At 50.9% G+C, this 25,225-nt stretch overlaps 9 protein-coding genes across 15 annotated transcripts; 2 read left to right on the top strand and 7 right to left on the bottom strand.

Annotated features, from left to right (window-relative positions):
- Window positions 1-224: 224 nt before the first annotated feature.
- Window positions 225-2,408, top strand: PV10_02648 (uncharacterized protein; the record flags this gene model as incomplete). The annotated part of the gene is made up of 1 exon (XM_016366990.1): window positions 225-2,408. One exon carries the CDS (start codon window positions 225-227, stop codon window positions 2,115-2,117), a length of 1,893 nt encoding a protein of 630 aa, XP_016226508.1. The 3' UTR covers window positions 2,118-2,408.
- A 1,654-nt stretch (window positions 2,409-4,062) lies between these two features.
- On the bottom strand, window positions 4,063-6,008 carry PV10_02647 (uncharacterized protein; the record flags this gene model as incomplete). Its single annotated transcript, XM_016366989.1, has 7 exons — window positions 4,063-4,771; window positions 4,819-5,210; window positions 5,261-5,336; window positions 5,387-5,480; window positions 5,527-5,744; window positions 5,798-5,826; window positions 5,871-6,008. 7 exons carry the CDS (start codon window positions 6,006-6,008, stop codon window positions 4,063-4,065), a joined length of 1,656 nt encoding a protein of 551 aa, XP_016226507.1.
- A 408-nt stretch (window positions 6,009-6,416) lies between these two features.
- On the bottom strand, window positions 6,417-8,109 carry PV10_02646 (uncharacterized protein; the record flags this gene model as incomplete). The annotated part of the gene is made up of 3 exons (XM_016366988.1): window positions 6,417-7,560; window positions 7,611-7,830; window positions 7,893-8,109. The coding sequence occupies 3 exons, from the start codon at window positions 8,107-8,109 to the stop codon at window positions 6,417-6,419; spliced, it is 1,581 nt and encodes a 526-aa protein (XP_016226506.1).
- Window positions 8,110-8,936: 827 nt separating this feature from the next.
- Window positions 8,937-11,568, bottom strand: PV10_02645. 4 transcript variants are annotated; one of them, XM_016366984.1, is made up of 9 exons: window positions 10,882-11,568; window positions 10,682-10,818; window positions 10,369-10,621; window positions 10,235-10,312; window positions 9,961-10,184; window positions 9,802-9,913; window positions 9,642-9,746; window positions 9,396-9,574; window positions 8,937-9,336 (listed from the first exon to the last, which is right to left on the bottom strand). In XM_016366984.1, the coding sequence occupies exons 1-9, from the start codon at window positions 11,292-11,294 to the stop codon at window positions 9,260-9,262; spliced, it is 1,578 nt and encodes a 525-aa protein (XP_016226502.1). In that variant the 5' UTR covers window positions 11,295-11,568; the 3' UTR covers window positions 8,937-9,259. The 4 variants fall into 4 exon arrangements, with proteins under 4 accessions (XP_016226502.1, XP_016226505.1, XP_016226503.1 ...); XM_016366987.1 differs by having other exon boundaries at window positions 9,396-9,746; XM_016366985.1 differs by having other exon boundaries at window positions 8,937-9,574.
- Window positions 11,569-12,111: 543 nt separating this feature from the next.
- On the bottom strand, window positions 12,112-13,924 carry PV10_02644 (non-histone chromosomal protein 6). Of its 4 annotated transcripts, none has more exons than XM_016366981.1 (5): window positions 13,511-13,924; window positions 13,095-13,199; window positions 12,944-13,039; window positions 12,769-12,890; window positions 12,112-12,710 (listed from the first exon to the last, which is right to left on the bottom strand). In XM_016366981.1, exons 2-5 carry the CDS (start codon window positions 13,156-13,158, stop codon window positions 12,681-12,683), a joined length of 312 nt encoding a protein of 103 aa, XP_016226499.1. In that variant the 5' UTR covers window positions 13,159-13,199; window positions 13,511-13,924; the 3' UTR covers window positions 12,112-12,680. The 4 variants fall into 4 exon arrangements, with proteins under 4 accessions (XP_016226499.1, XP_016226498.1, XP_016226500.1 ...); XM_016366980.1 differs by having other exon boundaries at window positions 13,095-13,551; window positions 13,763-13,924; XM_016366982.1 differs by having other exon boundaries at window positions 13,763-13,924.
- Window positions 13,925-15,975: 2,051 nt separating this feature from the next.
- On the bottom strand, window positions 15,976-16,239 carry PV10_02643 (uncharacterized protein; the record flags this gene model as incomplete). The annotated part of the gene is made up of 1 exon (XM_016366979.1): window positions 15,976-16,239. One exon carries the CDS (start codon window positions 16,237-16,239, stop codon window positions 15,976-15,978), a length of 264 nt encoding a protein of 87 aa, XP_016226497.1.
- Window positions 16,240-16,332: 93 nt separating this feature from the next.
- PV10_02642 (uncharacterized protein) lies at window positions 16,333-20,514 on the bottom strand (the record flags this gene model as incomplete). Its single annotated transcript, XM_016366978.1, has 1 exon — window positions 16,333-20,514. One exon carries the CDS (start codon window positions 20,512-20,514, stop codon window positions 16,333-16,335), a length of 4,182 nt encoding a protein of 1,393 aa, XP_016226496.1.
- A 1,267-nt stretch (window positions 20,515-21,781) lies between these two features.
- PV10_02640 (uncharacterized protein) lies at window positions 21,782-24,916 on the top strand. The gene is made up of 5 exons (XM_016366976.1): window positions 21,782-22,008; window positions 22,096-22,128; window positions 22,203-22,335; window positions 22,388-23,010; window positions 23,066-24,916. Exons 1-5 carry the CDS (start codon window positions 21,979-21,981, stop codon window positions 23,939-23,941), a joined length of 1,695 nt encoding a protein of 564 aa, XP_016226494.1. The 5' UTR covers window positions 21,782-21,978; the 3' UTR covers window positions 23,942-24,916.
- Window positions 24,113-24,766, bottom strand: PV10_02641 (uncharacterized protein; the record flags this gene model as incomplete). The annotated part of the gene is made up of 1 exon (XM_016366977.1): window positions 24,113-24,766. The coding sequence occupies one exon, from the start codon at window positions 24,764-24,766 to the stop codon at window positions 24,113-24,115; it is 654 nt and encodes a 217-aa protein (XP_016226495.1).
- Window positions 24,917-25,225: the final 309 nt, after the last annotated feature.

The following is a 25,225-nucleotide window of genomic DNA, read 5'->3' as shown; positions in this document are numbered from 1 at the left end:
AGCGGCTCGGGCCCCTTGCCTTGCTGCCTACTGCCTATGCCTAGCTAGGCAATTTAGTGAAACCAGACGCGCCTTCCAACCTCAATCATGAAATATATCAACTCACGTGCAATTTCTTTCCTTTGCCCATCCTTCTCTTTCTGTCTCTTCCCCCAATCTCAACTCCGAAAACTTTCTCTCTACACTTGAATTGACACATGGCATAAGGATAAATTGGATCGACAATGGCCACCGAGGCCGCACCTCCTCTCGCCGGAATCCTCGATCTTGAGGTTGAGATTCTGGCCGACATTCTCCAGTTCATCGTCCTTGAGTCCCCTTGGTCAGTCCCAGCTGTCAGAAGAGTCAACAAGCATTTCCGCGACGTCATCGCACTGGTCCAAGACCGTCAAGTCGATCTTACTTGGTCCGACCAACATGGTCATTTCGTCCGCAAAAAGCACTATCGTTTCAACTCCGGCAAGAGGAATGACAGCTCGGTGTCTAGCCCTACTTACAACGCAACATGGAAGAACAACGATGTCTTGCAGCAGGTGCGGCTGCTAACCATTGCACCATTCGAAACACCTCCCACCCAACCCACTCAGAATATGACCACCGAGCTGGTCGATATCTTGAAAACCGCCAAGAATATTAAGACATTGAAGTGGCTCCCTTCTTCTATACCCAGTGATGAGGTAATTAAGGCGCTGTCTGTCCATCACCCAACCGCCCAATTGAGGGTGAATCGCATGGCTCGTTGCTACCATACAGACTCAGATGTCCAGAAAGCACGTCTCCTCAACTTGGAAGACTCTCTCGCTTCCTCCACGACTCTGTCAATGCTTGGGATTAAAGGGCACGCAGACTACCATGCCTACGGCATTCAACGTGTCTGCTCTGTTTCACACATCAATTACCCCAAGATAATCGCCTCTGCTCCCTCCCTGAAAACTGTGTCGATAATCGACTGCAGATTTTCCCTTCCAAATAACATGGCAGATGATGCTTACTTGAACAAGATCACCCAAAGAAGCAAGACCATCAGACATCTTACTCTAGAGATGTGGCCGCTGTCTGCCGAGACACTAGACTTTTGGAACCGCTTTGTCGATCTCAGCTATCTCGAAACCCTCAAACACACCAGAGGATATGTGTCAGCGTCCTATTTTCCACGTGCTGCCCAACTCCTAACGGGATTGCGACATTTCAGCTTGAATATGAGAGCCGTTGCGGATGTTGGAGGCGCAGAAGCAGAGGCAGCTCGGCTGTTCGTCGAATCTTGCTCCCCATTGACGACCTTGAGTTTGTGGTCCTGGATTGGTATAGTTAGTCTCGATGCCATCATGAGGCAACACGGTCCCACCTTGACTGCGCTACATCTCCATGAAAGAGAAGAGATCTGGCCAGTCCGATCTAGGAAAGTCTTGTCGCTCGATGACATCAGATTAATTCGAACATCCTGTCCCAATCTCAAAAGTTTTACCTTTGATCTGCGACGCCAATCGAGTCAGCCTAAGATCGAAGAATACCGACAGATCCTTGAAGAGATCCGCGACATGAACCTGGAGCATCTTGAAATCTATCTAGACAGCGGATTGCTTTACCTGTCGATCCCGGTTCAGGATCAGGTTGATGATGATCTTGACCAAAATGATGAGGACGAGGACGAAGATGAGGACGGAGACGAAGATGAAGAAGACGGTGCCGATTCTGAAAAGCAGATTCTTCTAGTCAATCATTGCGGTGGTGCGTACACCCAGACCGGATTGACTTCAAGACGGATTCCCAAAGAACTTGAACTTCAAGCACCACCAGGAATGGAGCTCCTTGAAGAAGAGACCATGATGCATCCTCCATCCGCAGCTGATGACATTTGCGAGTTCGCCGGGGATGTGTGGAAATTTGTCTTTGCTGCAAGACACTCTGGTCCACGACTACTAGACATGAAGTTTGGAGAATGGGAACGAGTTACGATGCCACGTCTGTATCAAGTCAATTTCCAAGAGAGGCAAAAAGATGTGAGGACTTGGGTACGAGCGAGGCCACATGAACGAGACGACTTGCAGGGCCAATGCTTTGCACAATTGAAGTGTTGCCAGGGCAAGCACTGGAAGTGTTGGACGACGACGTCATGATGATGCTGATGAATTGGGATGAGCTGAGGTATATTGTTGCTAGCGATTGTCGAGGTTGGGCTGCTACCAAGGGTAGACACACAAGCCTCTCTGACATGGATGCCACTTTGTTTGACAGAGGGAGTAGCTGACTAGGAGCTACACGACATGTTTGCTAGAGTGTTGATGAATATTACGGGATCACGAGACCTCTACCTGATGTGGAACTGGTCACCATGTGCTAGCTACTCAAAGGAGATTCTGTACCATAGGCTCAAAATAGCCTTGTCATGTCATTCAAACAAGTACGAGAGGTACAATGAGGTAGAAAACCACGATAGCGATCGCAGTGACGGCTATCTCAACATCAGATGTCCCCACGTATTTCATTCTCCCCATCCATCCCCACGACCACGATGATATCGATCTAGATGCTCCAGACGTATACATACTCTGTAAAGGCAACGCCGCTGGACGCACATGTGAAGCAGGAGGAGGAGGTGGTGATGGTGGGCCAGACGGTATTAGTGATGTTAATGTCGATGACGCCGACACCGATATATCTATATCATGATTACTTTCATGATACCGATCCACCGTCGTCCCATTATACCGACCCATCGTGTCATTACCACTCCCTTGAACCGGCACCGGCACCGGCACCAATGTAATAGTCATGATAGCCATCGGTGGATGATGTTGATCATCTGAACTTCCAGGTTCTTCCGATACAGTCGGAGATGATTCAACATGTCCAGTCATCACGGGCACCGCCGCGTCAATTACCTTGGAGATCGGTCTCGACATCCATTCCCGCACACTATTTTCCAGAATGGCGATTTTGCTTATATGAGGAACAGTAAGTGTTATGGGTGATGATGAGGCGGTGGCAGCACCTTGTCTAAGGCTTCCGCAATTACCTTGACATGGAATCATGGTCGTGATTGTCGTCATGGGCACGGTGGGTTGTGGTTGTGCTTGTGCGGTGCATCCGCAGTGAAGCACGGTGATGGTAGTGCTGAGACGTGTTGGGGTTGGGGTTGGACAGAGGATTGGGTGGGACGGACAGATGGTTATATAGCTTGTGCTGACGATGACGGGGTGGAGATCGGTAGGTGAGAGGTGTGGTGTTGACTGGATCGAAGAGGGAAATAGTACTGTAGGCGTGATTGATGGCAGAGTAGATGGACCTGTCGTACCAGTTCCATCATCGATTTCGTCCGTCTCATCGCCATAAAATGTCGATTTATAAACTGTCAGCAGTACGACTTGTTCATCGTTGGTCTCTGCTGGAAGCTGTCGCTTCTCCTTCGATGTTGGTCTCGTTGTAATGCCGCCACATTTCTCGACTGGGTTTCCTCGGCATGGATAATTGCAGAGCCAATCTGGGTAATTGACATAGTCGAAATTCATATCAATGGTGGAAGTGTGGAATGGAGAGCAGAGGCAAGTCCTGTGTGAAATGGTTTTTTCGATCAGTACCTATGATTTCTGACTTCCCCTTTGTCTATACTCACGATACTTGGATAACGAGAAGGGAGGAAACGTAGGACGGAGGGGGAGAGTCAGAGTCAGACTTACGTATCGTGGACAGCAGCATAACGCATCCCTTTGCTCAAGCATGTTCGTACGCATCGACTGACTGATTGGTTCTCGGAAGTCTCCCTGACGACGAATGAGTTTGCATATGGTCTTCCAGGTCGTAGACCAAGGCATCCTGCATATCTAAAGAAGTCGATGAGGAAGGGGCCCGGGAGGTGAGGGTTCGGTGTCAGGCTGAAGGTGGGCGTGGGTCGAGTGAACGATGCTAGCGAGGTTGACGATGCCGGGGTCGAGGTCCTTGTGGTGGATATGACTGTCCATATCGGAGTTGTACTTGAAATGGAAGACTGCAAAGTGTGGGCTGAGAAGGAACTTGGAATCCCCGTACTAACCCAAGAGCCTGATTTGGATGCTGAGGTTGAACTCATGCTGGGATGGGAGGATGTGGAAGTGATTGTTGCTGAGCCATGTGACGACAAATGTGAGGAGGACAACAGACTGGTTTGGGAACCCACGGACGTACTCTCCGATCTACTGGTGGTAAATGAAAGGATGATGTCTCGGAAACAAGAAAGCTCGAAGTCGACGTCGATGTTCCAAAGGGCCTGTACGTTTGGGGTGTGACAGAGATCGGAACATACGGAGGCTCTTCGACAATAGTTTGATGCAGTGTATCATCCGTAACCGCAGGATAAGCGTAATATAACAGTCTCGCCGCATTCATTTCTGGTTTGACCCGAGTGCCTCGTACATTCGATTTCCAGGAACATGCTCCGGTGACCATATCATATGTCACACCCCCACAAAGATTCGGCTCGATCTCATCGTTCCAGTAGTTGCAACCTACAATGCAATCTTCGAGAGAGGTGACAGTCCAGTTTGGATTTGGTGGTCCAATATCCGGGCCCTCAAGATCGACACCGCACTCAATCTCGTAGTTCGCCTTGCCAGACTTGATGACCGTGAAATTATAGGCCGGGCATAGAGTAGCTGTAGGGGAGGGAGGAGGCAGTAGGTTTGAACCCAGCGTTGGCTGTGGTGGCTCAATGCTGGCAATGTAAGGAATTGAGGGTCTGACAATCGCGTCTGGGTCCTTGAGCTGATAAACGCGGACATAGTTGATTTCCCAGAATCTGTGGCGGTTAGTAACAAACCCGTCTCGTTCTTTCTCGAGTCTTACGATTGTTTGAAGGCAGCTGGATTTGAAGCAACATGTGCCTCGCATGTAGAAAAGCCGGTGCTCTTTGCGCACGAATTCCAATCCGAATCCCATACGTATGGATTGCCCGCATAATCCCCACAGAAAGCATTGTTGAGGATGATTTTGTGAGATTGGAAGCGATCATCCATGACACACGATCCCTGCATATGTGCCTGGGGAGTGCCCCAAGTTGATGGGTTAGGGTGACCGCTAACAATGTCTTCCGGGATCTGTCCACGTGGAAACATCCAGATTTTGATATATTCGGAAGTCCATTGCATGACATAGACCCCTCCATCATTGGCATTAAACCCAGAGCCAAAAGCCAGAGGACGATCATCACCGATTCCGCAGCCAATATTGTTACCTGGCTGGTCTTTGTTCAGACAGAGGCAGGACAGGGTGAAAGGTCGAAACTTACATAGTAAGCACAATCCGTAGTATGGACCTGACCTGTCATCAGGTAGTCGTCTTGCGAGATGGTGCAGTTAGGGCTCCTAGCCCACATCAACATTCATCCCAGGAGATAAAGTGGCATTCAGCTCACGTATGCAGAACCATGCCGTTGTAGCTATTCAAGTTGACGCCTTCCATAATATCGACCTCGCCATGAAATGGCCAATTCGGGCCCAAGGTCCAAACTATTGACAATCAGAGATGTCCCAGCACATGTCCAACGCATCGTACATGCAGGCCAACTCCCACAAACCCCGCCCGGTGCATGCTTGAAATCGCCAACGAACAGGCCATGTGTCCACGTCTTCTTGGTGGAAATCCTGACGCTGGGACGTCCAGGAGCCCCTGAAAGCGGTATGGACGTCTCATAGTCCGAGCCAATATACGCAGGTTGGCCTTCAGCAGCGTGAATCAGGCTGCTGACTTGCGCTGAAGCACGGCCAAAATATCTGGACATCGTCAGAGAGTGTGGAGATATGGTTAGGAAGCCAGTGCACGTTACGTGACAAAGCCATGGGTTGGATCATCACCCTAGACGGTAAGCAAAATTGTTTATTCGAGGGCGGTGAACTTACGGTGAAGAAATCCCAACCGTCAAAGAAATTGCGGCCGGAGTATTCTGCGTCCAGGTAGTATTCGCTGCCAGTGAAGCTAGATGTAAATTGGACGAATATCAACACCAAAAAGGCAAAGAACAAGGATTGAAACGCCATGATCGGCAGGATGTAATCAAATTTTTCCCCAGCTTATGTGGTTCTCGTAGAGATCAAGTGGACATTGTGTAGATCTTGCTGGTAGATACAAGGGGGAATTCCACGCGACACTTCAAGAATGTTGATGTCGGCAAAACAGTCCTGCCGAAAATGGCTATCCCTTTTTGATATGTATTTGGCTTGCTCTCGACGCCTGGATCTTCTGTACCAACCAAAAAAAATCTTTCGTCGTCAACAATACGCTTATATGCAAGCTGGCTAAAAATGCGACAAGTGCTTAAAGGCGACATCCAGACAAATGCGGAGCAGTCCAATATGATCTCTAAGGCTTCCAACTCGTCTGATAACTTGACGATGGTCTACCTCTGACAAGAATGCTTCTCAGCTTTCGACAATCATGGCCCTCTTCTAACGGTGGTTTGAAGGTTGCTTGGTAGAGGGCCGTTGACCATGGTGGGTAGCATCTTTGGACCAGTCGGAATCATCATGGTCAGATGACGGTGAGACTGTAACCTGTGATGCAGGAGTGTCATCGGACAGAACATGGATTGCTCTCTTTTCTAGATCCTGGGCGCCTCCGGGAATTGGTTTGCGCCATTTCATTCCACCATGCCATCCCACCCAGCCTTTCTCATGGGGCCCACGAATGAGCGCCACAAAAAGGGCAAAGGCGACAAAGGCGACGCTAGCTGATCCAGATGCGTACCATCCAGAGCGGGCGTACAGGGCATTTCCAACTGCTGTCCCGACCAACTGGCCGCTAAAGACACTGACCATGTAGGCTGTGTTGACTCGGTTCTTGGCCTTGGGCGCGACCTCATAGATTGATGTCCTGTTCGCAATCTGACTTGTTTGGAGGCCAATATCAGTGCAAATGGCTTGGAGAATGGGCCCAACCACGGTATGCTTTCCAGAATAAGTGCCGACGATGACCCCGACGAGACAGATGGTCTCGCCAATGATGACTGAGAACAACGGTTGCCTTTTCTCCATGACAGTACGGGCAAACACGGGAGCCCAGACCATACTGCCGATTCCAGAGAGGGCAAAGAGACCAATGTAGATGGTTTCATAATTGTAAGGTGGGCCGGAGAGGAGGAAAGTCAAAGTTGTCCAAAAGCAAGTAAACGACGTAGCGGTGAATAGACCAATCAAACACGCCTGAATGACGACGGGATTCTTGAAGGATATTTTCAAAATGTCGAGGAGCAGAGATGGATATCTCCGCCAAATGTTGACACCAGGATTTGTGGCGGGATAGTCGGGCATGAAAAGGTATAACAGGATCAAGATGAGATATTGAAGAGCAAAAGAGATCCAATAAATATACCGCCAGCCGATATATTGGGCTACGATACCTGCGAGGAGACGAGCAGTGAGCATGCCGAGTAGCATTCCAGAAACAACGATGGACAAGGAAGTAGCTCGGCGGTGGGCTGGAGCCATGTCACCGACGAGAGGGAGCATTAGCTGTGGGGTAACGGTGGTGACGCCGGTAATGAAGGTCAGGACGCAGAACAGGGCGTATGACTTGGTCAGGCATAGGCCCACCCTGGAGTTAATTTAGCATGAAGTTGAGTGTGAAGGTGGGTTGGAAAGTACCATGCTGTTGCAGTGAACCAGACCAACCATAGAGTATATCCTCTCCTTTTTACCAAGTCTCCCAAAGGACATAGAAATAACAATCCTGAAGCGTAGCCTGCCTGGGCCAGGGTTGGGATGTAAGACGCCTGCTCCCCGGTGACATTGAAGTCTTCAGACAAAAGGTGCAATATGGGATGGGTATAGTACAAGTTGGCGACGGTGAAGCATCCTGCAAAGGCTGGAGAAGGTATGTTAGCCTGTGGACGGTATAGGATGGGAAGTGAGCGCTCTGAAGCATACCGAACAGGACATTCAAGCCCATGGAGAACTGGAAGGGCCTCGCAGGATCATAGCGGCATCGAGGAGGAGTAAATGTAACCTTGTCATAGGCCACTTGCAGCCGTCCTTTACTGTCTCGAGGGGGAGGTGTTTGCGATGTGGCACTGCCAGATACCGAAGTCTGGACTACCAGCTCATCGTCGGATGGCTTGTTGTCCTCGTCCGACTGCGGCGGCATATCGGAGGAATTGAGAAGGCATTGGGCAGGCGAGGAGAGAGAGGGAGAAGGAGAAAGAAGTGAATGGCCATGGTCAATCACGAAAACAGTCTTTCCATCTCATCATTTACCACAGTGGATGCACGAGGGAGTTGGAGAAAAAAGGCCGACGTGGAGAGTGGGGACCGACCATGTTCGAATGAACTTTTGGGAGATAAGTGCCTATAATGATGCTATCAGCATGACGCGAAGATAAATCGGGTCTGGCCGACGATGAGATGAGTTCAGGGTCCAGGGTGCTTGGTAGGCAAACGGGGATAAACAATCTCCCCCGGGGCAGGCAGGGATGGGGGGTCGAGGGGTGCTTCAGGGAGCCGCTTTATCCGTTGGAGAAGCGCGAGAAGTTCATACCTATCCATTCTAGTGGGGGCGTTCCTAGGTTTGTTGATGCTCAGCTATCTGGGTAACCTCCCAAGCTTTATAGCGTGCATGGAGTTGTTGATTCAATTTTGGCGAGGACTGGCCTTGAGATGCAAGCATCAGTCAGCAGTTGACGGACCAGGCGATGTTTGGAAAATGTCAGGCGGCGGCTGTGAGTGGTTTTGAAAGCAAAAAAGAAAAGGAAGAAGAGAAGAAAAGAAAAGATGAGAAGAGACGGAGAGATTCAACGAGGCGAGAAGGCAGGAGCAACCACGACCTGAGAGCTGAAGGCGGCAGGCGCGTTCCCCAATAACCTCTGCACCGGCTGCTTTAATCCTATCGCAATCTATCAGAGCAATCGAATGAAAAGAGATTCAACACCCAGACCCTGATGGCCGGTGTGACAAAATGAAATCATAATCATCATCTTAAGGACAAATTCTTCCATTCTTCCGGTCGTACTGAGACCCTCCGCCTTTGCTGAAGCGGGCTATCAAAACATGTGTCACAAGAAGAAGAACCATAAAAAGGATGAGCTGGGAAGACAGGTCACGAATGACTAGAATCGTAAAGAATTCCGACATGCACACAGAGCCCTCCCGCTTTCAAAACACTTGCTATTACATGAGAAACATGGGTGTCATTTTGGCCGCCTTAAGGTTCCATTGTCGTCGAGTCGTAAATTCGTGCATCGTGCATCATGTATCGTATCGCATCGTCATGGTCATCATTTGGAGTTTCTACGGGCTGGTCACTTCGGTGTCTTCTCCCCCATGCGGCGATACTCTTCACCAAAGTCCTCGAGGGTTTTGACAAAGTCTTCGGCATCTGCAGGCGGGTGAGACGACATACAATCCGCTGCGACAACTATCCAGATTCAGACCTACCTTGAACCAACTCAAAGTCCAGAAAGTGCTCGCCGTTGGCTGCGATAAAGGGTGTGTATTCGGATGAGAAGATGTGGCGTTGTAGTTCGGCGAGGTAGACGGTCGAGCTTCGCTTGATGTATCGGAACCACGTCGGGGATGTGATTCGGTGGGTGATGAACGCTGTCCAGATCGGAGTACTATGTCGATGGTCAGTCCAGGCATCATCAACACCATCACCATGATCCATTTTCATATGCGGCCTACTTCTGCATCTCGCCTTCAAGCACCGCTGCTTCAAGCCGTAAGGCACCTGTTCCTCGATCGTGATATACCCTCAACGCATGCTTGTAGCCACTATCTCGGATCGCCCTGTCATCGGTCAGCCTCCAGTGCCAATCGCCCAGATCAGAGTGACACCGCTTACCCAGAAAACATGCTTTTCTCCCCATACAAGTCGTGGTCCAGGCGATTGTCCAAGGATCTGGTACTGTCGTGAGATCGCAGTGACAGAAAAGTACAATGATAAATGATGAGCCCTGACAGAGTCAGCCACCTGGCCTGACACCCAATATGTTCAACATACACTCAATTGAAGTAAACTTCAGACTGGTCCATACGGTATTGACAGCCTCGGGAGTCGGTCGGCAGAAGTATAGGAAGGGACCCTTGCGGCGCACGTGTAGGTCGGTTAGTGACATGCATGACCATCTCTGGCCTCGCTTGCCATCTACCCACTCGCAAAGCAGTTTGCATTTATAGTCGCGTCGCCGCCAGTGGAACGAAGTCTGGAGTCCGCCCGGAAACTTTCTGCGTCTCTGGTTAGCAATAGCACATTCCACACAATCACATCATCCTACAATTTGAGAATCGGTTCAAACTCATGCCTTTCTGGCCAGCTACGTCCACTCCGCAACACCCCTCCGAAACAACGGGAACTGTATCGAAATGCTTTAGCATAGATTGCAATAAAATCCAGCTGTCCTGGTCTTACGTCTCGGGGGCTGTTTCCAGCGGCGTCGACGACAGGTTCTTGTAGACCTTGGATGCCCAATGGTCCGTGGAAACCTCAGTGCTCGAGTTCGAAGTCTGACTAATGGTGGAGAATGTCGTCGTAGGCGATAATCCGGGTGGGGAGGGAACTGCCTGTCGTTGCATTGACTCATAACTATCATGGGACGAGGTAGGAGATGTCGGTCTCAAGGTGGTCGGTCGAACGCGTTCCTGTGACCTGGGTTGCCGAATTGCTGGACCAAAACGAAAGTCGTTAATTCAAATTCTGCCCTTAGTGGGGAGCGAGGACAAACCAGGCTGAGCTGGAACCAAAGCGAGATTCTCCAAGGCTTCGGACGCAGAGATCAATTGTCGGTTATCGAGTTGCAGATTGCGAAGATCAACGATTTCGTGGCGTAGATGTTCAAATTGGCGCCTATTACAGGTTTGCCTGAGGGTGGTGTTCATCAACGTCTGGTTCTCTCTTGTCACCCAGCGCGTGCGACCAACTTACCTTTGCAGGACTTTGCACAGCGCGTAGATGAAGAGTTTGTAGCGATCGATACGGATGTGAAAGTTTTGTTTTCCCATGTCAACGCAATATTGACATACTTCCTTCCAGGCTTTGCGATATTCCGCGCCAGTGGGATTTCGAGGGATCTTGCCAAGGATGGTCCAGACATCTTCGAGGGTGAGGGCGACACTGCTTTGTAGCAAGTCGAGGTCGTTGGCGAACGATCGAGAGATTTTGCGATCCGCGGCGTCAATTTGTCCCGCGAGTTCGCGGAGGCCCCAGCTGAGGTTGTTCAAGGCAGTGATTGCCAACGTGATTTCCTGGACATGGTCTGGGTCTTGAAGTCTGATACTGCTGAAAATGTCAGAGATGTCCTGGGCTCTGCCAGCCTCCTCGCCGAGGATCAGCTCCATTCATTCTAGATGATGTCGGATGGAAAAAGGGTGGAAAGAAGATGGCAAAGTCAACATGACTTGTGGTTCACTTGTCGAGGGGTTCAAATGGCACAAAAATATTAAACAGAGCGGCGGTATTGAGAGCCCTCGTAATACGTGGCGACAGACCTCGTGCAGGCTGTTGACGTGTCAAACGGAGAGCAGTCGAGACCGAGAATCGACACTGGATGCCGCTGGTGCATGAATCAAGTCGAGAGCCTAAAATACGCCGATTTGTTGAACACGGTTGTCTGACATGGACAATTGCAACATTGCAACACAAGGCCTCCACGGCCTACCTGTCGACGACTTCTAGCTTGACCGCACCGTTTTCTGACCAACGAGCCTCAACGAGTCTGAACACCGGCATGCTCTTGACCATGACCAGCTGGGGGACTTGTCCTGGGGGGATTGGTACGGGGGCGGGCCAGCAGCTGCGCTCCGTCATCCTGCAGCTATTGCTGCCTAAGCGTCAAAGCCTAGGTCTCTGATTGTGGGAGATGGCGGCCCTTTGTAAATGCCAGTAGAAGCGAACCCTCTTACCTATGTCGACGTGGACTGGCAGCTTGACCGGTCGAGGTTATCCTGCCTCGATGGCCTGTTAGAGGCTGATCGTGCCGCTGTAGTGAGCAGACTGGTCGCCACGCTTGCCAGGCCGGCTTCTGGTCCCAAGCTATGTGAAAGTCAATTCGTCGCAAGGGTGAGGCCAGACAATGCCAACGTCGCCAAATGTCATTGCCAATTAACGATTCACAGTTTCATGATCAAGGAGCGACGACGAGGTTGGGAAGACGAGAACTTAGGCGAGAAAGCCTTGATAATTCATCATCTCTTATATCTAAGCCCCCGTGGTGCCTGAAATTGGTGGCATTAACTTCAGCCTCAGCAATGGGGCGAAATCACCAGCTCTGCCCACCCGCTCAGGCGGCGGGACCACCGACACCATGACATTCATCGACCATGTATTCATGACACTCACAGGCTCCCTATTCATCACAACTACAGTCACAGACAAAAATAACCTCAACAGCAATGGTTGTGCCATGATTGGCATTGCATAAGAGCTAGTATACAGGGAGTATCATGTGGTATGCTTGACACTTTATGCAATGATGCAAGTCAAAGATCATGGCTGCCTGAAGACCGTCGATTCTGACTGATCGACCGTCGTCTGTGTGTCCCATCGTCAGACCAGGGCCATCGACTTGTCCCATGATGCTGTGATTGAAGCACAATTCCTATCTGAGTACCGACTCCATAACCCCCCACCGCCCGTTGTTCGTTGCTAGTGATGACATGAAGACAGAAAAGAAATCGAAGCTACCCCGTTGAGTGATTGAGTGGATCTCAGGGAGAATCAATCATTTAATCAGAGGTCTCATCGTCATCTCCGGCCTTCGTAGGCTCGTCAGCCATTGCAGATGAGATGCAATCAATCTGAGTCGGCACTCACATTGTACTTAGCCTTCTCATCTTCATATCGCTTCTTGTCATTGGCAGCCTTCTTCTCATATGGCTCGCGCTGCTTCTCGCTGAGCGCCTTCCATCTGTCACCAAGGACCTTGCCGACCTGGCCTAGAAGGGGATGAGTGAGTTGTTCAAACTGTGACAGAGTGTGGTAGACGTACCGAAGCTGATGCCGGGGTTCTCCTCACGGACGTTCTCGCGCTGGTCATTGGCAAAGAACATGTAGGCCGAGAGACCACGCTTGGGAGCATTGGGATCTGTGGATGGTCAGAATCACTGCGCAGGGTGTGGCAGAGTTGCAATGTCACGAACCCTTCTTCTTTTTCTCGGCACCGCGTCCCTTAGACTTGGATGCTTTAGCTGCGGCCTTAGGCATGTTGATTATGTGGTTTCCGGCGAAGAGCTGGAGAGTTTAGACTGTGTAATGATTAGCGCGTTGATGATCACGCTGAAGAGGTTGAGAGAGATGGTGGGAGGTGCAAGGTAGATATGCAAGTAGTGTGAGGGTACATGGACGATGCAAGAGAAGAGGTGCAGAAAGAGAAAGGTGCGTTGAAAGGCAGCCAGCGACAAAAGCAGTGCAGATGCAGATGCAGCGCATGTGAAGTTACATGTCTCTGCGCTTTTCCAGGTCGTGACAAAGGTGAGTTTGATCAAGTGAATTGCGGCCAAAGACGCGTCATTCAACTGCAAACCAAGGGTGCATCGTCGTAATAAGAGTCACTGACAGTAATTGACGCGTCCAACACCAAAAGTGAAGAGGGTGCAGCTGGTGGTGTTGATGGTTAGGGAGGGTCGCGCATGCGGCAACGGTGAAGGCGACGACGAGGTTGGCCAGGTTGGCCGACAGAGCCAAAGGACGAGTGATGGAGCATTTGCGATGGGAGTTTCGACGGCAAACAAGAGGGAAAAGTGGTTGGGGATGAATGCGACAGGGTGCAAAAATAAGAAGTGAAGATTGTTAGAGAGAGAGTACTTACATGGTAGAGTGGGAGGCGAAGCAGCGTGTACAGCGCAGTGCCAGCAGTATGGGAAGACAGTACTGTGAGTGCTGTGTGTAGTAGGAGTGGTAGTAGTAGTGAGAGTGGGAGTAGCAGTGGGCGAGTGTGGGAGTGGGAGCAGAGTAGTAGTAGAAAAGGCAGAGGGAGCTGGGCTGAGGGCTGACCTCAGGGTTTTTGGTGCGGCACGCCAAAACTCGTCCCCTCCCTGATCATTGATCTGAACCTCTGCTTTTCTGCCGGCGCCTGCCACCCAGGTCCTGCACTGATCTGATCGATTGACCGTTTATTGATACTGTCAGTCATTGAGTTTTTAGTCACGTGATATAGTTCCATCAGTGCAACGTCCACGAACGGCTACCACATCTACCAGTTCCCCCTCCTCAAGAAGCCACCAGCTCGCTCCGTCTGACTTGTCTATTATTTTATGCTCAGACTGGCACACTTGTCACCTTTCCACAACAATCACTAGTAATTGGCTGGCAGCCACTTTCTGATCTCTCCTTCACTTGCCCCGTCCTTGCTTGCCCCATTCCTACCAAGTCACCTCCCTCTCCCACACGCTCCCTCCTTCTCTACCTCTCTCGCTGGTCACTCCTCCCTCCTTCCCTCCTCTCCTCCTGCCAACCATCTGGGCCCCCGTGTCTCCCTTGCTTTCTCTCTCTCTCCCCCTCTCTTCTGTGCCTTGTCCTTCTACTCGTACTCTCTGCTCTGCTGACCACGTGTGACTTCCGCTTTCTGCCTCCGGTTGTCCGTCATTTGTCTTTTATCACTTAGGTAGGTATGTACCTAGGTACCTAAGGTACTACTACTCCTGTGCCGTCACCCTTCTTGCTCGGGCTAGATCTTCTAGGCGGCACTATACCCTAAGGTTGTCATGGTGTCCAACACGCACCAACACGGCCTAAACTTGGCTCGTCCATTCTAGCTCTCACCAAGCCTTTGACTTGGTTGCTAACCTACGGAGTATCGTCCTCTTCTCCTCGCAGCAATCGCTGCTGACTGACCTCGGTTGCCAACCCAGTCAAAGTCAAAGCAAATCATTGTGGCTTAGTTTAGTATGGCGATTGAGCTCGCCCAACCACTCTGCCGCGTGCAATCGTAATTTAAAGTTCTTGTCCCTTGTCTATAGAGGATCTTGTGCTACCGCCTACACGACGCTTCTCTCCTGACTGCAGATGATGGACACATACTGTATCCGATCTGGCGTTGTACCCTGGCGGCCCTTGCCTCCCTAGAGGTACCCGTGCCTACTCCGTACTTTGTCCATGACGCCTGGTAGACTCAATGTTGCTTACAGTTTTGGGGCTCCTCTCCTCACCGACTCAATCAGGTTACCTACCTACAATTAGCATTCCCCCTCCTCTATAGCAAGGGTACACATGCGTGTCCCGTGTCTTATGCAATTAAATTGCATCATGACCACCTGTAGCTTCTTACTGCTGTGTTTGGAAGATCGGCACTACCTTGCTGCTGTATGAGAGCTTCGCCTACACCTCTCATGTCACATGACCTGTCACCTCAACACACCTGTCACGGTCCTCCACACCCACACGCCCTGTGCGCTGCGTTTGACGGCAAATACCATGGTAGCAGATCGATAACAATAACAATAATGTTATTCATCTAGCCAAGAATCTTTGCAATACAAAGCTCTCAACCTATTGTCCTGCCAGAAGTGGCTGTCTGAAATTTCCTCTGTGCAACAGGGTTCCCCTGTACTCCTACAGCTACCCGTCCTCCAGTCCAGACACTTGCTACTTTCAGCAAATTGTGTTATGATCTTTGAGAATCCATAATGGCATCAATCCAATGAAATCCATCTCTTCATCGTCGCTGCGGTGTGTCATGTCTGTCTTTGATCAGGTCATGCTTGAAAGCGACCAACAGGTGATGGTTTCCTGCGCCTAGTTCGGATCTCGGCCAAAGTATTGATCCGGTCACGCCGAATACCTACGGAGTATATTGATCGAGATAGAGAACCAAGAAGAGGTCACCGTACATCATCTCTCTATAGTACAGTCGTTGATGACGAGTTTGCCCTGCTTCACCAAAAGTGCACTTAGAGCAGAAAGCTCCCGACCCAAGACATGCTTAAATCCGTCCTCTCTTTTCCCCCTCAATCCACGTTGCGAACCTGAACTATCGCTCTCTTTTACCTTGCCCGTAACATTTTCTTCCTGCTATTCCTAGCTTCAACTATGATACTCCATGCTGAACAACTTATCCCATGGTCTTGATGGCGGCTTTGCCGGCGAAGATGTATTGACAGTAGTAGTAGATCCACTTGCCAAATATTTAGCTGGACTGGCCATCGGAGACTTGCGTTTGAGGGGTGATTGTGAAGACGTTCGTGACGGCATCTCCGAGTTGAGCGACTTGTCGTTTGACGGATGCGTCGCGCCAGTCGACGATGCCTCGGCCTGCAGAGCTTGAATCGCGGAACCATCGGCCGTCATCTTGCTTGCAGATCCATGTGCCCCAGCCTAGTCATCCCGTCAGCCAAATCTAACGCTGCACCGACTGCACAAGGGGCCCCGAACCCGTCAACGTTACGGGCCGAGCAACAGGTCGCGCCTCACCACTTCGAATATCTGAGCATTCTCCCGGTCAGTCTGCGCTCTCTCGCTGGGCTGCCGGACAAAGCTCGGTGATGCAGATGGCATGGACGGTTCTGCTGGTGAACTTCCATCTTCTGCTGCAAGATTGCCCTCGAGCCTACTGATGCTGTTGTTCCGCCGGGTTGGAGGGTCACGTTCAGCATCTGTATCACTGATGATCGGTGCAAGTGGTGCAGCCATGTCTTTGAGACCACTGTTGTCGCGTTTTCGGTTAGCCGTAAGATCGACGCTCTTCTTACTTCCCGAACTTGACCGGCGGGAATCCAAACTTTTAGTCAGAGTTTTCGTGACCAATGTTGTATTTGGGTGTCCGCCACTGCTTCCTCGTGGTTGCTCTTTTCGACCCATGTGACCTTTGACGTCGACGTTCGAGGCCGTCACAGTAGATTTGCCGACGGATGGGGTGCCGGGAGCTCCAAGTTTCTCTTCCGATGCGTCAATCATGTACCATCTCAGGCCATCCGACAGCTCAAATGGGTTCTCATCATCCAGCGACCGCAGAGATCCTGCATCGCTGGCTTCTGCCACGGCTGAAGTGCTACGCATTGAGCGAGACAAATCAACAGTTCGTTCTTCCACTTTGGTGATTCGGGCCAATAGCCAGTCCCGGGCTCGGAGCTTATGTGCATCCTGTTCTCGTAGGAAATAGTGAGGCGCACCAACATTGAATGCTGCCCAAGGTCGCGTCGCCTGGTTACGTGTCGGGAGGAACAACGCCAAGTCTCCGTCCTTGAAGGATCGATAGGCAATTTTGTCGTGTGCTTCAGCCTGAAGGCGGTGAGTTCTTTCGCGATAGCCACGGGACTCCTTTTGATACTTCTTCGCCAGCGCCTCAACGTCTTTGTATCGTTTGGTGATGAGGTCGATCGTGGTGTCGACATCGAGACGCTGCAACGCGGTGACGAAGCCTTGATATTTGTTGTCCTCGTTGGAAACGTCCGCATCAGACATCCAATACAAAGTATCAAGGTCTGACGGGTCAGAGTAATGCTGTGGGGGTCCAGAGCCTGAAATTGTTCTCTTCATGCTGGACGAGCCCTCACCGCCACTCAGAAGCGCACTTGCTGCGTTGACTTTGGATGCACGTTGAATGACCAGTGCATCATCCTGGCGAGAGACTGAATATCCAAACTGCTCCAGCATTCGAATGATGCGGTCGTGGTGGTGGTAAAGTCGCTCCGACAACTGTTTAGCCTTTTCGCCGCGTTTGTTCAAATGTGCCTGTAACGTGCCCTGCAGTTCGAGAGAATTGCGTGCATCCCCAGCAAGAGTCTCAATCTCGTGTTTCAACTGCTCAATGGTGCTTTCTCTCTCAGCCTTGGCCTCCATCAGTTCAGTCACCTTGGCCTCCTCCGATTGTAATTGTTGGCGCAAGGCATCAGACCCTGTCTCGCCAGCAGCGAACTTCTCACGTAGACTTCGCATCTCCGAGCGTTCAGTAGCAAGCTCGGAGCGTAGCGAAGAGGCTTTAGACCTTTCCTGTCCAAGAACCTCCCTTGCTTCGGCAGCTTTGGTCTCCAGAGAAGTCAGTTGAGTGGTCAACGACTTGATTCGGTCCTCCGTATGTCGAACCTTTTCCTCAAGTGTCTTATTCTCGGCGGTGAGAAGATGTAGATGATCGTCGAGCCCTCGGGAATGGATGGCGGCGCCTTCTGACAGAATCTCGAGGGCGCGAACCAGCCGAAGGAGGTCTTCTGGAGCAGATCCAGCGGGTGAGAGGTTGGAGTGTACTGCTTGCAAGCTGGCGAGATATTCCTGCTGACGATCTTCCATGCTTCTCAATTGATTGGCCAGGGTCACGTTCTGGCTCTGCGCCGCCGCTCGCTCCTCTTTGACTTGATGCAGCTGACGGTCAGACAGTATGACTTTGTCACGTTGAGCCTGTGTTTCTTTCTGGGCCTCCTCCAGTCGACGCTTCAGCTGAGCCTGCTCCTCGGCCGAAGTCTTCTTGAGCTGTTCGATTTCATTACGCAAGTTATTGATATTTTGATCCTGCTCGTTGCGGAGGTGGTCTCTTGATTCGGTGAGTCGATCAAGTTCGTCTTCTGCTTCTTCCAACTTGACCCTGAGTCTATGAACTTCGTCATCCAGTAGTTGTCTTTCATCATCGAATTCTTGTTTCTGGGCTTCGAAGTTGGCCATCAAGTCTCGTTTGACGGATTCAGCCTCCTGCATCTTGTCTCTGCTCTCTGTACTGGATCTTCGCTCAGCATGTGTCTCCTCCTGCAATTTTTGGATTTGGCTTTCCAAGGCCACGATTTTCTGGACAAGGGTCTTCTCATCCTGGGTGCTTGACAGTCGTCTTGTGGATACGGAAGATCTACGAGAGATATCACTCTGTCTGTTGAAGGGGCTCGGGGAAGGAGAGTGTCTTTCAAAGTCGGCCGCACTACCAGGAACAAAGATACCGCTGGCTGGGCGGCTGAGTTGGCTTTGGCGATGCAACAGATCTTCCAGCTTGCGCACTCGACTGTCGGAAGCTCTGAGTTTCTCCTCCAGCCGCAGTCGTTCGTCTTGCATGGTCCGCGCCTCTGGTCCGCTCCGAAAAGCTGTGCTCTGGCTGAGATCGTGGACGCTTCCATTCTTGAAAGGCTTTGGTTTGGGGGTTTTGGGGGTTGTGTCTAGGTCTTTCAAACGCTGTGTGACTGCCTGTACAGCGTCGTTGATGCCCAGCGCTCGTAAGTCGTCGATCCAGGCGAAGATCTCATCGCGATTAACAAAGGGCCACGAATTGCGAGGGCTCGATGCCTTGAGGTCGATTAAAGCATCCTTTGCGTTCAGCTCACCACTCAAGAACTCGCTGTGTGCCGTTGCCCATTTCTTACGCCTCCTCTGCTCTTCTTCGGTCTGATGAGACAGGTCTTGATGAAGGGTGTCGACCTCCAGTCGCATGCGCTCAGTCCACTCAGATCGGCGTGTTGCCTCGATCAGGGTATCACCATAAACAAGGGGCAGCTGAAAGACCTTGTTAAGCACCTGCCAGTTGTCGACGTCCTGAAAGTCAAGGCTGAATATTCGAGGTTGAACATCGGCAAGTCGAGACTGGAGCTTGGAGATGGTTTGTAGTGTAGAATACCACTGAGTTGAGATGGTGGCTCGGGCATCAGAGGCCGACGAGGAGGCCTGGATGATTTCCTCTACTACGCCTTGCAGTGCAGGGAGCAGCTCTCGAGTGTGGACTGCAGCCTTACGAGAGGCAGCGACTATTGATTTTTGATTGTTTGGCAACTTCAATATGTCTTCCAGGTCAGAATGAATGCGGTTTGCCAGAGTCTCGGTTTCATCCATGAGTGCATTTGTATCGATGTCTGGAATTTGAGGGGTGTGGTGGTCTGCATCTTCAGCATCTGTCTTCAAGGCTTCCATGTCCGCTTGGAGGGCTTTCAAGTTTTCCTCAAATTCTGCCGACGATTTTTCCACACTGAGTGCGGCATTGTGTAGGGCGTCTTTGTCGACAAGGTCAACGAGTGTTCCCACAGGAGCAGTGAATTGGCCACTGTCCACGTTGCCAGTGCGTCCCAAGATCCTTGCAACGTCTTCTCGGACAGGTAGCTCGGCGAGCAGGTTGGCACTGCCTTGCCACTCTTTTAGCACACTTCGGTGCTCTTGAATATAGCCTTCTGCCCATTGTTTGGTTTCTTCAAACTTTTGTTGCAGGTTGGTGACATGATTGCGGAGGTTGTCCAAAGCCACCTTCATCGATCTTGCTATTATAGTTGCCTCATCGGCACAGACCTCAAGATTGTCAACGCCATTCCGGGCTACCTCAAAGGCTCGGAGGGACCAGTCTTGCCTGGCTTTGAAGAGATCTTGCCAGGCGGCGAGGCTAGACTCATCGGCTAGGGAGGAAGGAGGTTCTGTGGGCGGTTCGATTTGAACATTCTGGCGGGAGGGAGGCTTGGAAGAGGGAGAGAGGTATTCCTTGTCGTAGACAAAGATTTCGGGTTCGTTGAGATTCTTAACGATTTTGCCCCGTGCGGTCATGAGAATCTGGCGGCCGACGGGGATGTGGGTGGTCTGCTCGACCCATGAGCGAAGATGGTCAACGCGAGCGTTGGGATCATCGAAGGTCAGTGCAAGGCCAGTGTGTGCAATGAAGACTTGGATGGCCATAGTCTCATGCCAGAACCTCCACGATGCACTGGGTTGACCTCATCAGTCGTCAGAAATGAGACAATGCCGAACAAAGATCTCCGGGGATGGTGGATGAGGCGGTGACACATGTATACGTAGGATGATTGGCCTTGGATGGTTTGGAGAAAGGGTCTGGATGGTGTCCTCGGCGCGACAGATGGGAGTAGCCATCAAGTCGGTGCGTGATGTGATTTGCGTGGAGGTGGGGTTGGTTGTACTGCTCGTGTGATGCCTAAGGTGCCTAGAATAGGCACCAATAGGCAGTCAACCCAGTAAAATTTTCAAGAGTGTTAGGTGCCGAAGAAGCCCATTATAGCCCAAAGGTGCCTAGAATGAATGCACTTAACTACTTAAGCTGCATAACTCAATTCATTGTTTATGGATACTTCATTTATAGCACGTGAGAATCTCAATGTACCTTTGGCTCCTCATACTCTTACCTCAACATCGGGGCAGAGAACTTGTTCTCCTGCAAACCAGTATCAACTAGCTACCTAGGTAGATAATAGATCTTGATTTGTTGGGATCTCCGTTCAGGCTGTTCATGTGCGACAGACTCTGTGATCTGTGTTCTGTGTTCTGTGTGGTTCAAGCCGCACCTGACCATCTTGTGTAAATAACAAGGGAAGTCACGTCTGCCTGACCAAACAACTGCCTTTGGGAAGGAGCTACGGACAATGCGAACAATAGCGTTTGCGCCCAGCCTAACTTTCCCTCCTTCCCGGAGAGCAATGAGTCGGTGTCAGTACACAGCAACATCATCGAGCGAACGCAAACCCAGGTACAAAAACATCTGTCCTTTATCAGAGATGGCCAGGCAAATACTTGCAATCACTTCTTTCAAAAGTACGCCTGACCACGGACCTTCCATGTCACGAGCCTCGAGTCTCTGCAGGATGTTTCTCATGACCAAACTGCGCTACATCACCAGATATCAACAGTCAAGATAGACGGACCTGCTGAGCGCACCCACATCGCCCTGGAGCATCAGTAGTTAAGCAAGGAAGCGACTATCGCCGAGAATGGACACCCGCATTCCGAGTCTAAGCCAGATTCGTCGGCAAAGGCACTCTATAACGAGTTCAACGTACGGAGTACGTCGTCAAGGATACCAAGATACCTGACGACCTATCTAATAAACTTTGGCCGTACAGCTCTCCCCCGTCCACTCTGGTGATTCTGCCGAAATCCGATCACTTATGAGGTTCCACTCGCTACGGGAAACGGGAAACGGATCCTCCTTCAACCCTGGGATCGCTCATTCCTGCTCCATGCTCCATACCCGTCCTTCGTCGCTGTTTCAATGCATTTGCGTTTTTGGCATTGTCAACTTGTAATCGCCAAAAACTGCACATTCTTTCAAACCTGGAGAATCCTGCACACGTCTCCTGCCTCCTGCTTGACCGTCCTTGGAGTAGTATGGCTAGGATGATCATCTGCTAGATGGGTCGTCTCAGAGATCGAACATTTACGGTAGGTCATCAAAGAGGTCCGTGGTCTAGATATCCTTTGATGCCCACCCTCCGTACTTTGTCATCTTGAGGCTGACTTCCTTGTAAGGGATGCTGGAATTGCCGCTCACGTAGGGTCAAGGTACGCCAAAGCCTATGACTATAACTATAGCCCACTGCAGCCCAGTCGTGTTTATCTGCTAACTGCTTCGACAGTGCAATGAAGCGAAGCCTGCCTGCGGCGCATGTTTGCGTCGAGGTGTGAGATGCAACTACGGGACTAAGTTGGTGTGGGTTGAGCATGACAACCAAGTCTATAAGTCCGATGGTCGTCGAAGCTGGAGATGTGGTACTGCCTGAATTCAAATCCATCGGCGGGCCATATGCTGATCATCTCACAGACCTGACCTGGAGCGGCTATGCCCCTCTGCCTGCGGATGTCGTGGACTATCTGATACTAAAATGTGATCAAGATAGAACTATGGCTTCCGCTGCCCCCGATTGTGCATCATCTGTGTGGGATCTCGGTCATCACAGCCCGTTCTCATGTTTCCAACTACAGTCCAATGAGCAGAGCATGGATTCTAGCGACCAATTTGAAGAAGTCATGGTTGACTTTGACAATATTGATTCGCCCTCACTCTCAAACGCTCTTATCCTAATGCCCTCATTAAGCGAGAATCCAGACCTGACATGGGACGACCAGTTTCTCTTCGACCATTACGTCCGCGATGTCGGTAGTAACATGATGCCTGTGGAGCATGCAAGAAACCCCTGGAAGTCTGACTATCCGGCACTTGCTCTAGGCAGAACCTGGGGAAGCAACAAGATCTTGTATCATGCCATCATCTCACATGCCGCATTTCATCTCGCTCATATGCCACTACGCGATACCAACAAGTATTCATTGATCGGTTCCAAAAACTATGCCATTGCTATACACGAACTTCGACTCAACATCGACAATGACCTCACCGACTTTGCCACCACCGTTGCCTCGATTCTCTCGCTCATGTTTGCAGAGGTAAGATCTCTTCTACTAGAATAAACCGGGGCTTACAGACACTGACCTGATACAGATCTATAGCGGACGTTCTCGCTATTGGAGACATCATCACGAGGGAGCGTGGAAGCTTGTCGAAAACCATCGGAGCCGGGATACCTTGAGCTCTACCGACTTTACACGCATCTTAATGCAGAACCTGAACATTGCCAGGACAATCTCACAAACGGCCACTGGGCTGATTCAAGACTTGGAGAACGGCGATGTTTCAGAAACACCAGAATTGCTGACTACTCCGAGCTTGTCTGCAATGATTACATCCACTCCAGCATACGGTTTCACAATCGGTGCCAGCGGGACAATCTTGGACTGCATCTCCAAAATCACAAGGCTGCAGCACGTGATGGCGAATCAACAGAATGACATGACCCATTATGTGGATGAGACATTGGAGTCCATCCTATCGCAGCTCAACTGTTGTCGCAATCAGGCACTAGGCGACATGATCGAGGATGAGTACGCCAACCGGCAACCTTCTCTACAAACCCTGCTCGAACGAAGTCAGAACAAAGCATTCATCTACGCAACTTATGTCTACCTTTATCGAACTTTGTTTGACGTCCCCCCTCGAAGCGTCAAGGGCTACGTTACTGAAACACTACGGTATGTCGACGACTTTTTCACCCTAAGTGAAGGCAACTTCTCTATCTGGCCTGCCTTTATAGCCGCCGTCGAGGCGTATACGGTCGACGATATGGCTGCAGCCCGGCGATGGTTGGAACGATCTACGTCATTTGGCATGGGCAATCGTGAATCGGTCGAAAAGGTCGTTCGAGAGGTTTGGCGAACAAGAGAGGAGAGATGCGAAGCCCTTGACATTGACCTCGGCATCATCGCTGTGGATTGGAGAGAAGTCATGCGAGAGATGAATTGTGATGTATTGCTGGTGTGAATGGATGATGGTCTCTGCCAACAAACATGGTCGCTCTCCAGAGAGTTCCAATGCTATCGTCCATCACATCACATTGATTTACCAAATTCGGCTTCCGGATCCGTCCTCGACGCCTTTGTCAACACGCAAACCGCTTGTTATATCAATTCGACGAACAGACCAGTCCCAAGCTCACATCATTTTGCCCATCTCAGACGCCCATTTGGGCTCGATAAACAGGCCTGTAGCTTTGGCCATGGTCGTCTTTCCTTCAAGTCTACCCAGGCTCAAATGCTCAACGGTCCCTTCGACCCATGCCTTCCGGCCTTGCACATCCACCGTCTCCGCTTTGAGGACGATGACGCTGTCGACTCTGACTGGTGCCATGTACGACACCTCCAGCTTGGCTGTGACTGCGATCTTGCCTGCGAGCAAGGGGAAACACGCCCTTCCCATACATTCGTCCAGCAGGGCCGCCACGAGCCCTCCATGCACAATTCCCGAATGACCAGCGAGCCGTCGTCCAAGGTGGTAGAATGCCCACAAGGTCCCAGCATCGTCATTGGTGAAGACATATGGCTGAGGTGATATCAGCCCCGGTCCGGTGAGTGTTGTCAGTGTGAGGTGGTCGGCGAGGTATTCTTGGTCAACTTTTAGAACGGCCCGGTGAAGCTTTATGTTTACTGTCGGATCTTGAAGGAGGTCTTGAATTTCGGTATGGGAGGAGACGGCAGTTTGGAGGAGACCGTCAACATCCTGTTCAGGCGCTGGCGCCGCCAAGGTAACACCGCCAGCGCCAGCGGTGCTGGGTTTCTCGGCTGCTTCTGGGGTGACAGGCGTAGACATGATTTTGAATGGGTGTACGTTGGTTCGTTTGATTTGCAGGTGTGGTGGTTGCGCGTTTGGTTGTCTGCCAGGGATATAAGACGGCGCAGGATATATTTATATATAAAAATAAATAAAGAGTCGCTTGGCAGGTGTATGTCGTGAGTCAGTCAGTGAATCGTTACACAGAGACAGTGAAGGACGTCCATAGACGTTAATGTCGACTATTATTACTCATGGTCTCGGTAAACATAGGAGTCATGACTCCAAAGCCAGCCGTGAATGAGAGCCACGGTGTGACAACTCAGCACGTGTGGATTTCCATTTCACTGAAACGGGCGCTATGCTGGCCTTCATAGCGAGCGACCCACACCAGAGAGACGGACCTTCCGGTCAACCCACCAAGTGTTACTCACGTGCGGGTCGATCGACAATCTGTCAACAATTGTCCAACTTGGTGAATGCAAGGCTCAGGTAGAT

This window comes from Exophiala mesophila (genome assembly GCF_000836275.1).
Source record: "Exophiala mesophila strain CBS 40295 unplaced genomic scaffold supercont1.2, whole genome shotgun sequence".
Lineage (NCBI taxonomy): Eukaryota > Fungi > Ascomycota > Eurotiomycetes > Chaetothyriales > Herpotrichiellaceae > Exophiala > Exophiala mesophila.
This window is presented reverse-complemented; position numbering and strand designations above follow the sequence as displayed.

Excerpts from the sequence above, each read along its gene's own strand:
- PV10_02644 (XM_016366981.1), bottom strand. The coding sequence starts at position 13,158 with ATGCCTAAGGCCGCAGCTAAAGCATCCAAGTCTAAGGGACGCGGTGCC. Across the intron at positions 12,891-12,943 it reads GAACCCCGGCATCAGCTTCG|GCCAGGTCGGCAAGGTCCTT; the intron begins GTACGTCTACCA and ends ATCCCCTTCTAG. Across the intron at positions 12,711-12,768 it reads ATGAGAAGGCTAAGTACAAT|GCCGGAGATGACGATGAGAC; the intron begins GTGAGTGCCGAC and ends GAGCCTACGAAG.
- PV10_02640 (XM_016366976.1), top strand. The coding sequence starts at position 21,979 with ATGGGTCGTCTCAGAGATCGAACATTTACG. Across the intron at positions 22,129-22,202 it reads GCCGCTCACGTAGGGTCAAG|TGCAATGAAGCGAAGCCTGC; the intron begins GTACGCCAAAGC and ends CTGCTTCGACAG. Across the intron at positions 23,011-23,065 it reads TCTCGCTCATGTTTGCAGAG|ATCTATAGCGGACGTTCTCG; the intron begins GTAAGATCTCTT and ends GACCTGATACAG.
- PV10_02645 (XM_016366984.1), bottom strand. The coding sequence starts at position 11,294 with ATGGAGCTGATCCTCGGCGAGGAGGCTGGCAGAGCCCAGGACATCTCT. Across the intron at positions 10,313-10,368 it reads CTGGAAACAGCCCCCGAGAC|TTCCCGTTGTTTCGGAGGGG; the intron begins GTAAGACCAGGA and ends ATTTCGATACAG. Across the intron at positions 9,575-9,641 it reads CTTGAAGGCGAGATGCAGAA|TACTCCGATCTGGACAGCGT; the intron begins GTAGGCCGCATA and ends CCATCGACATAG.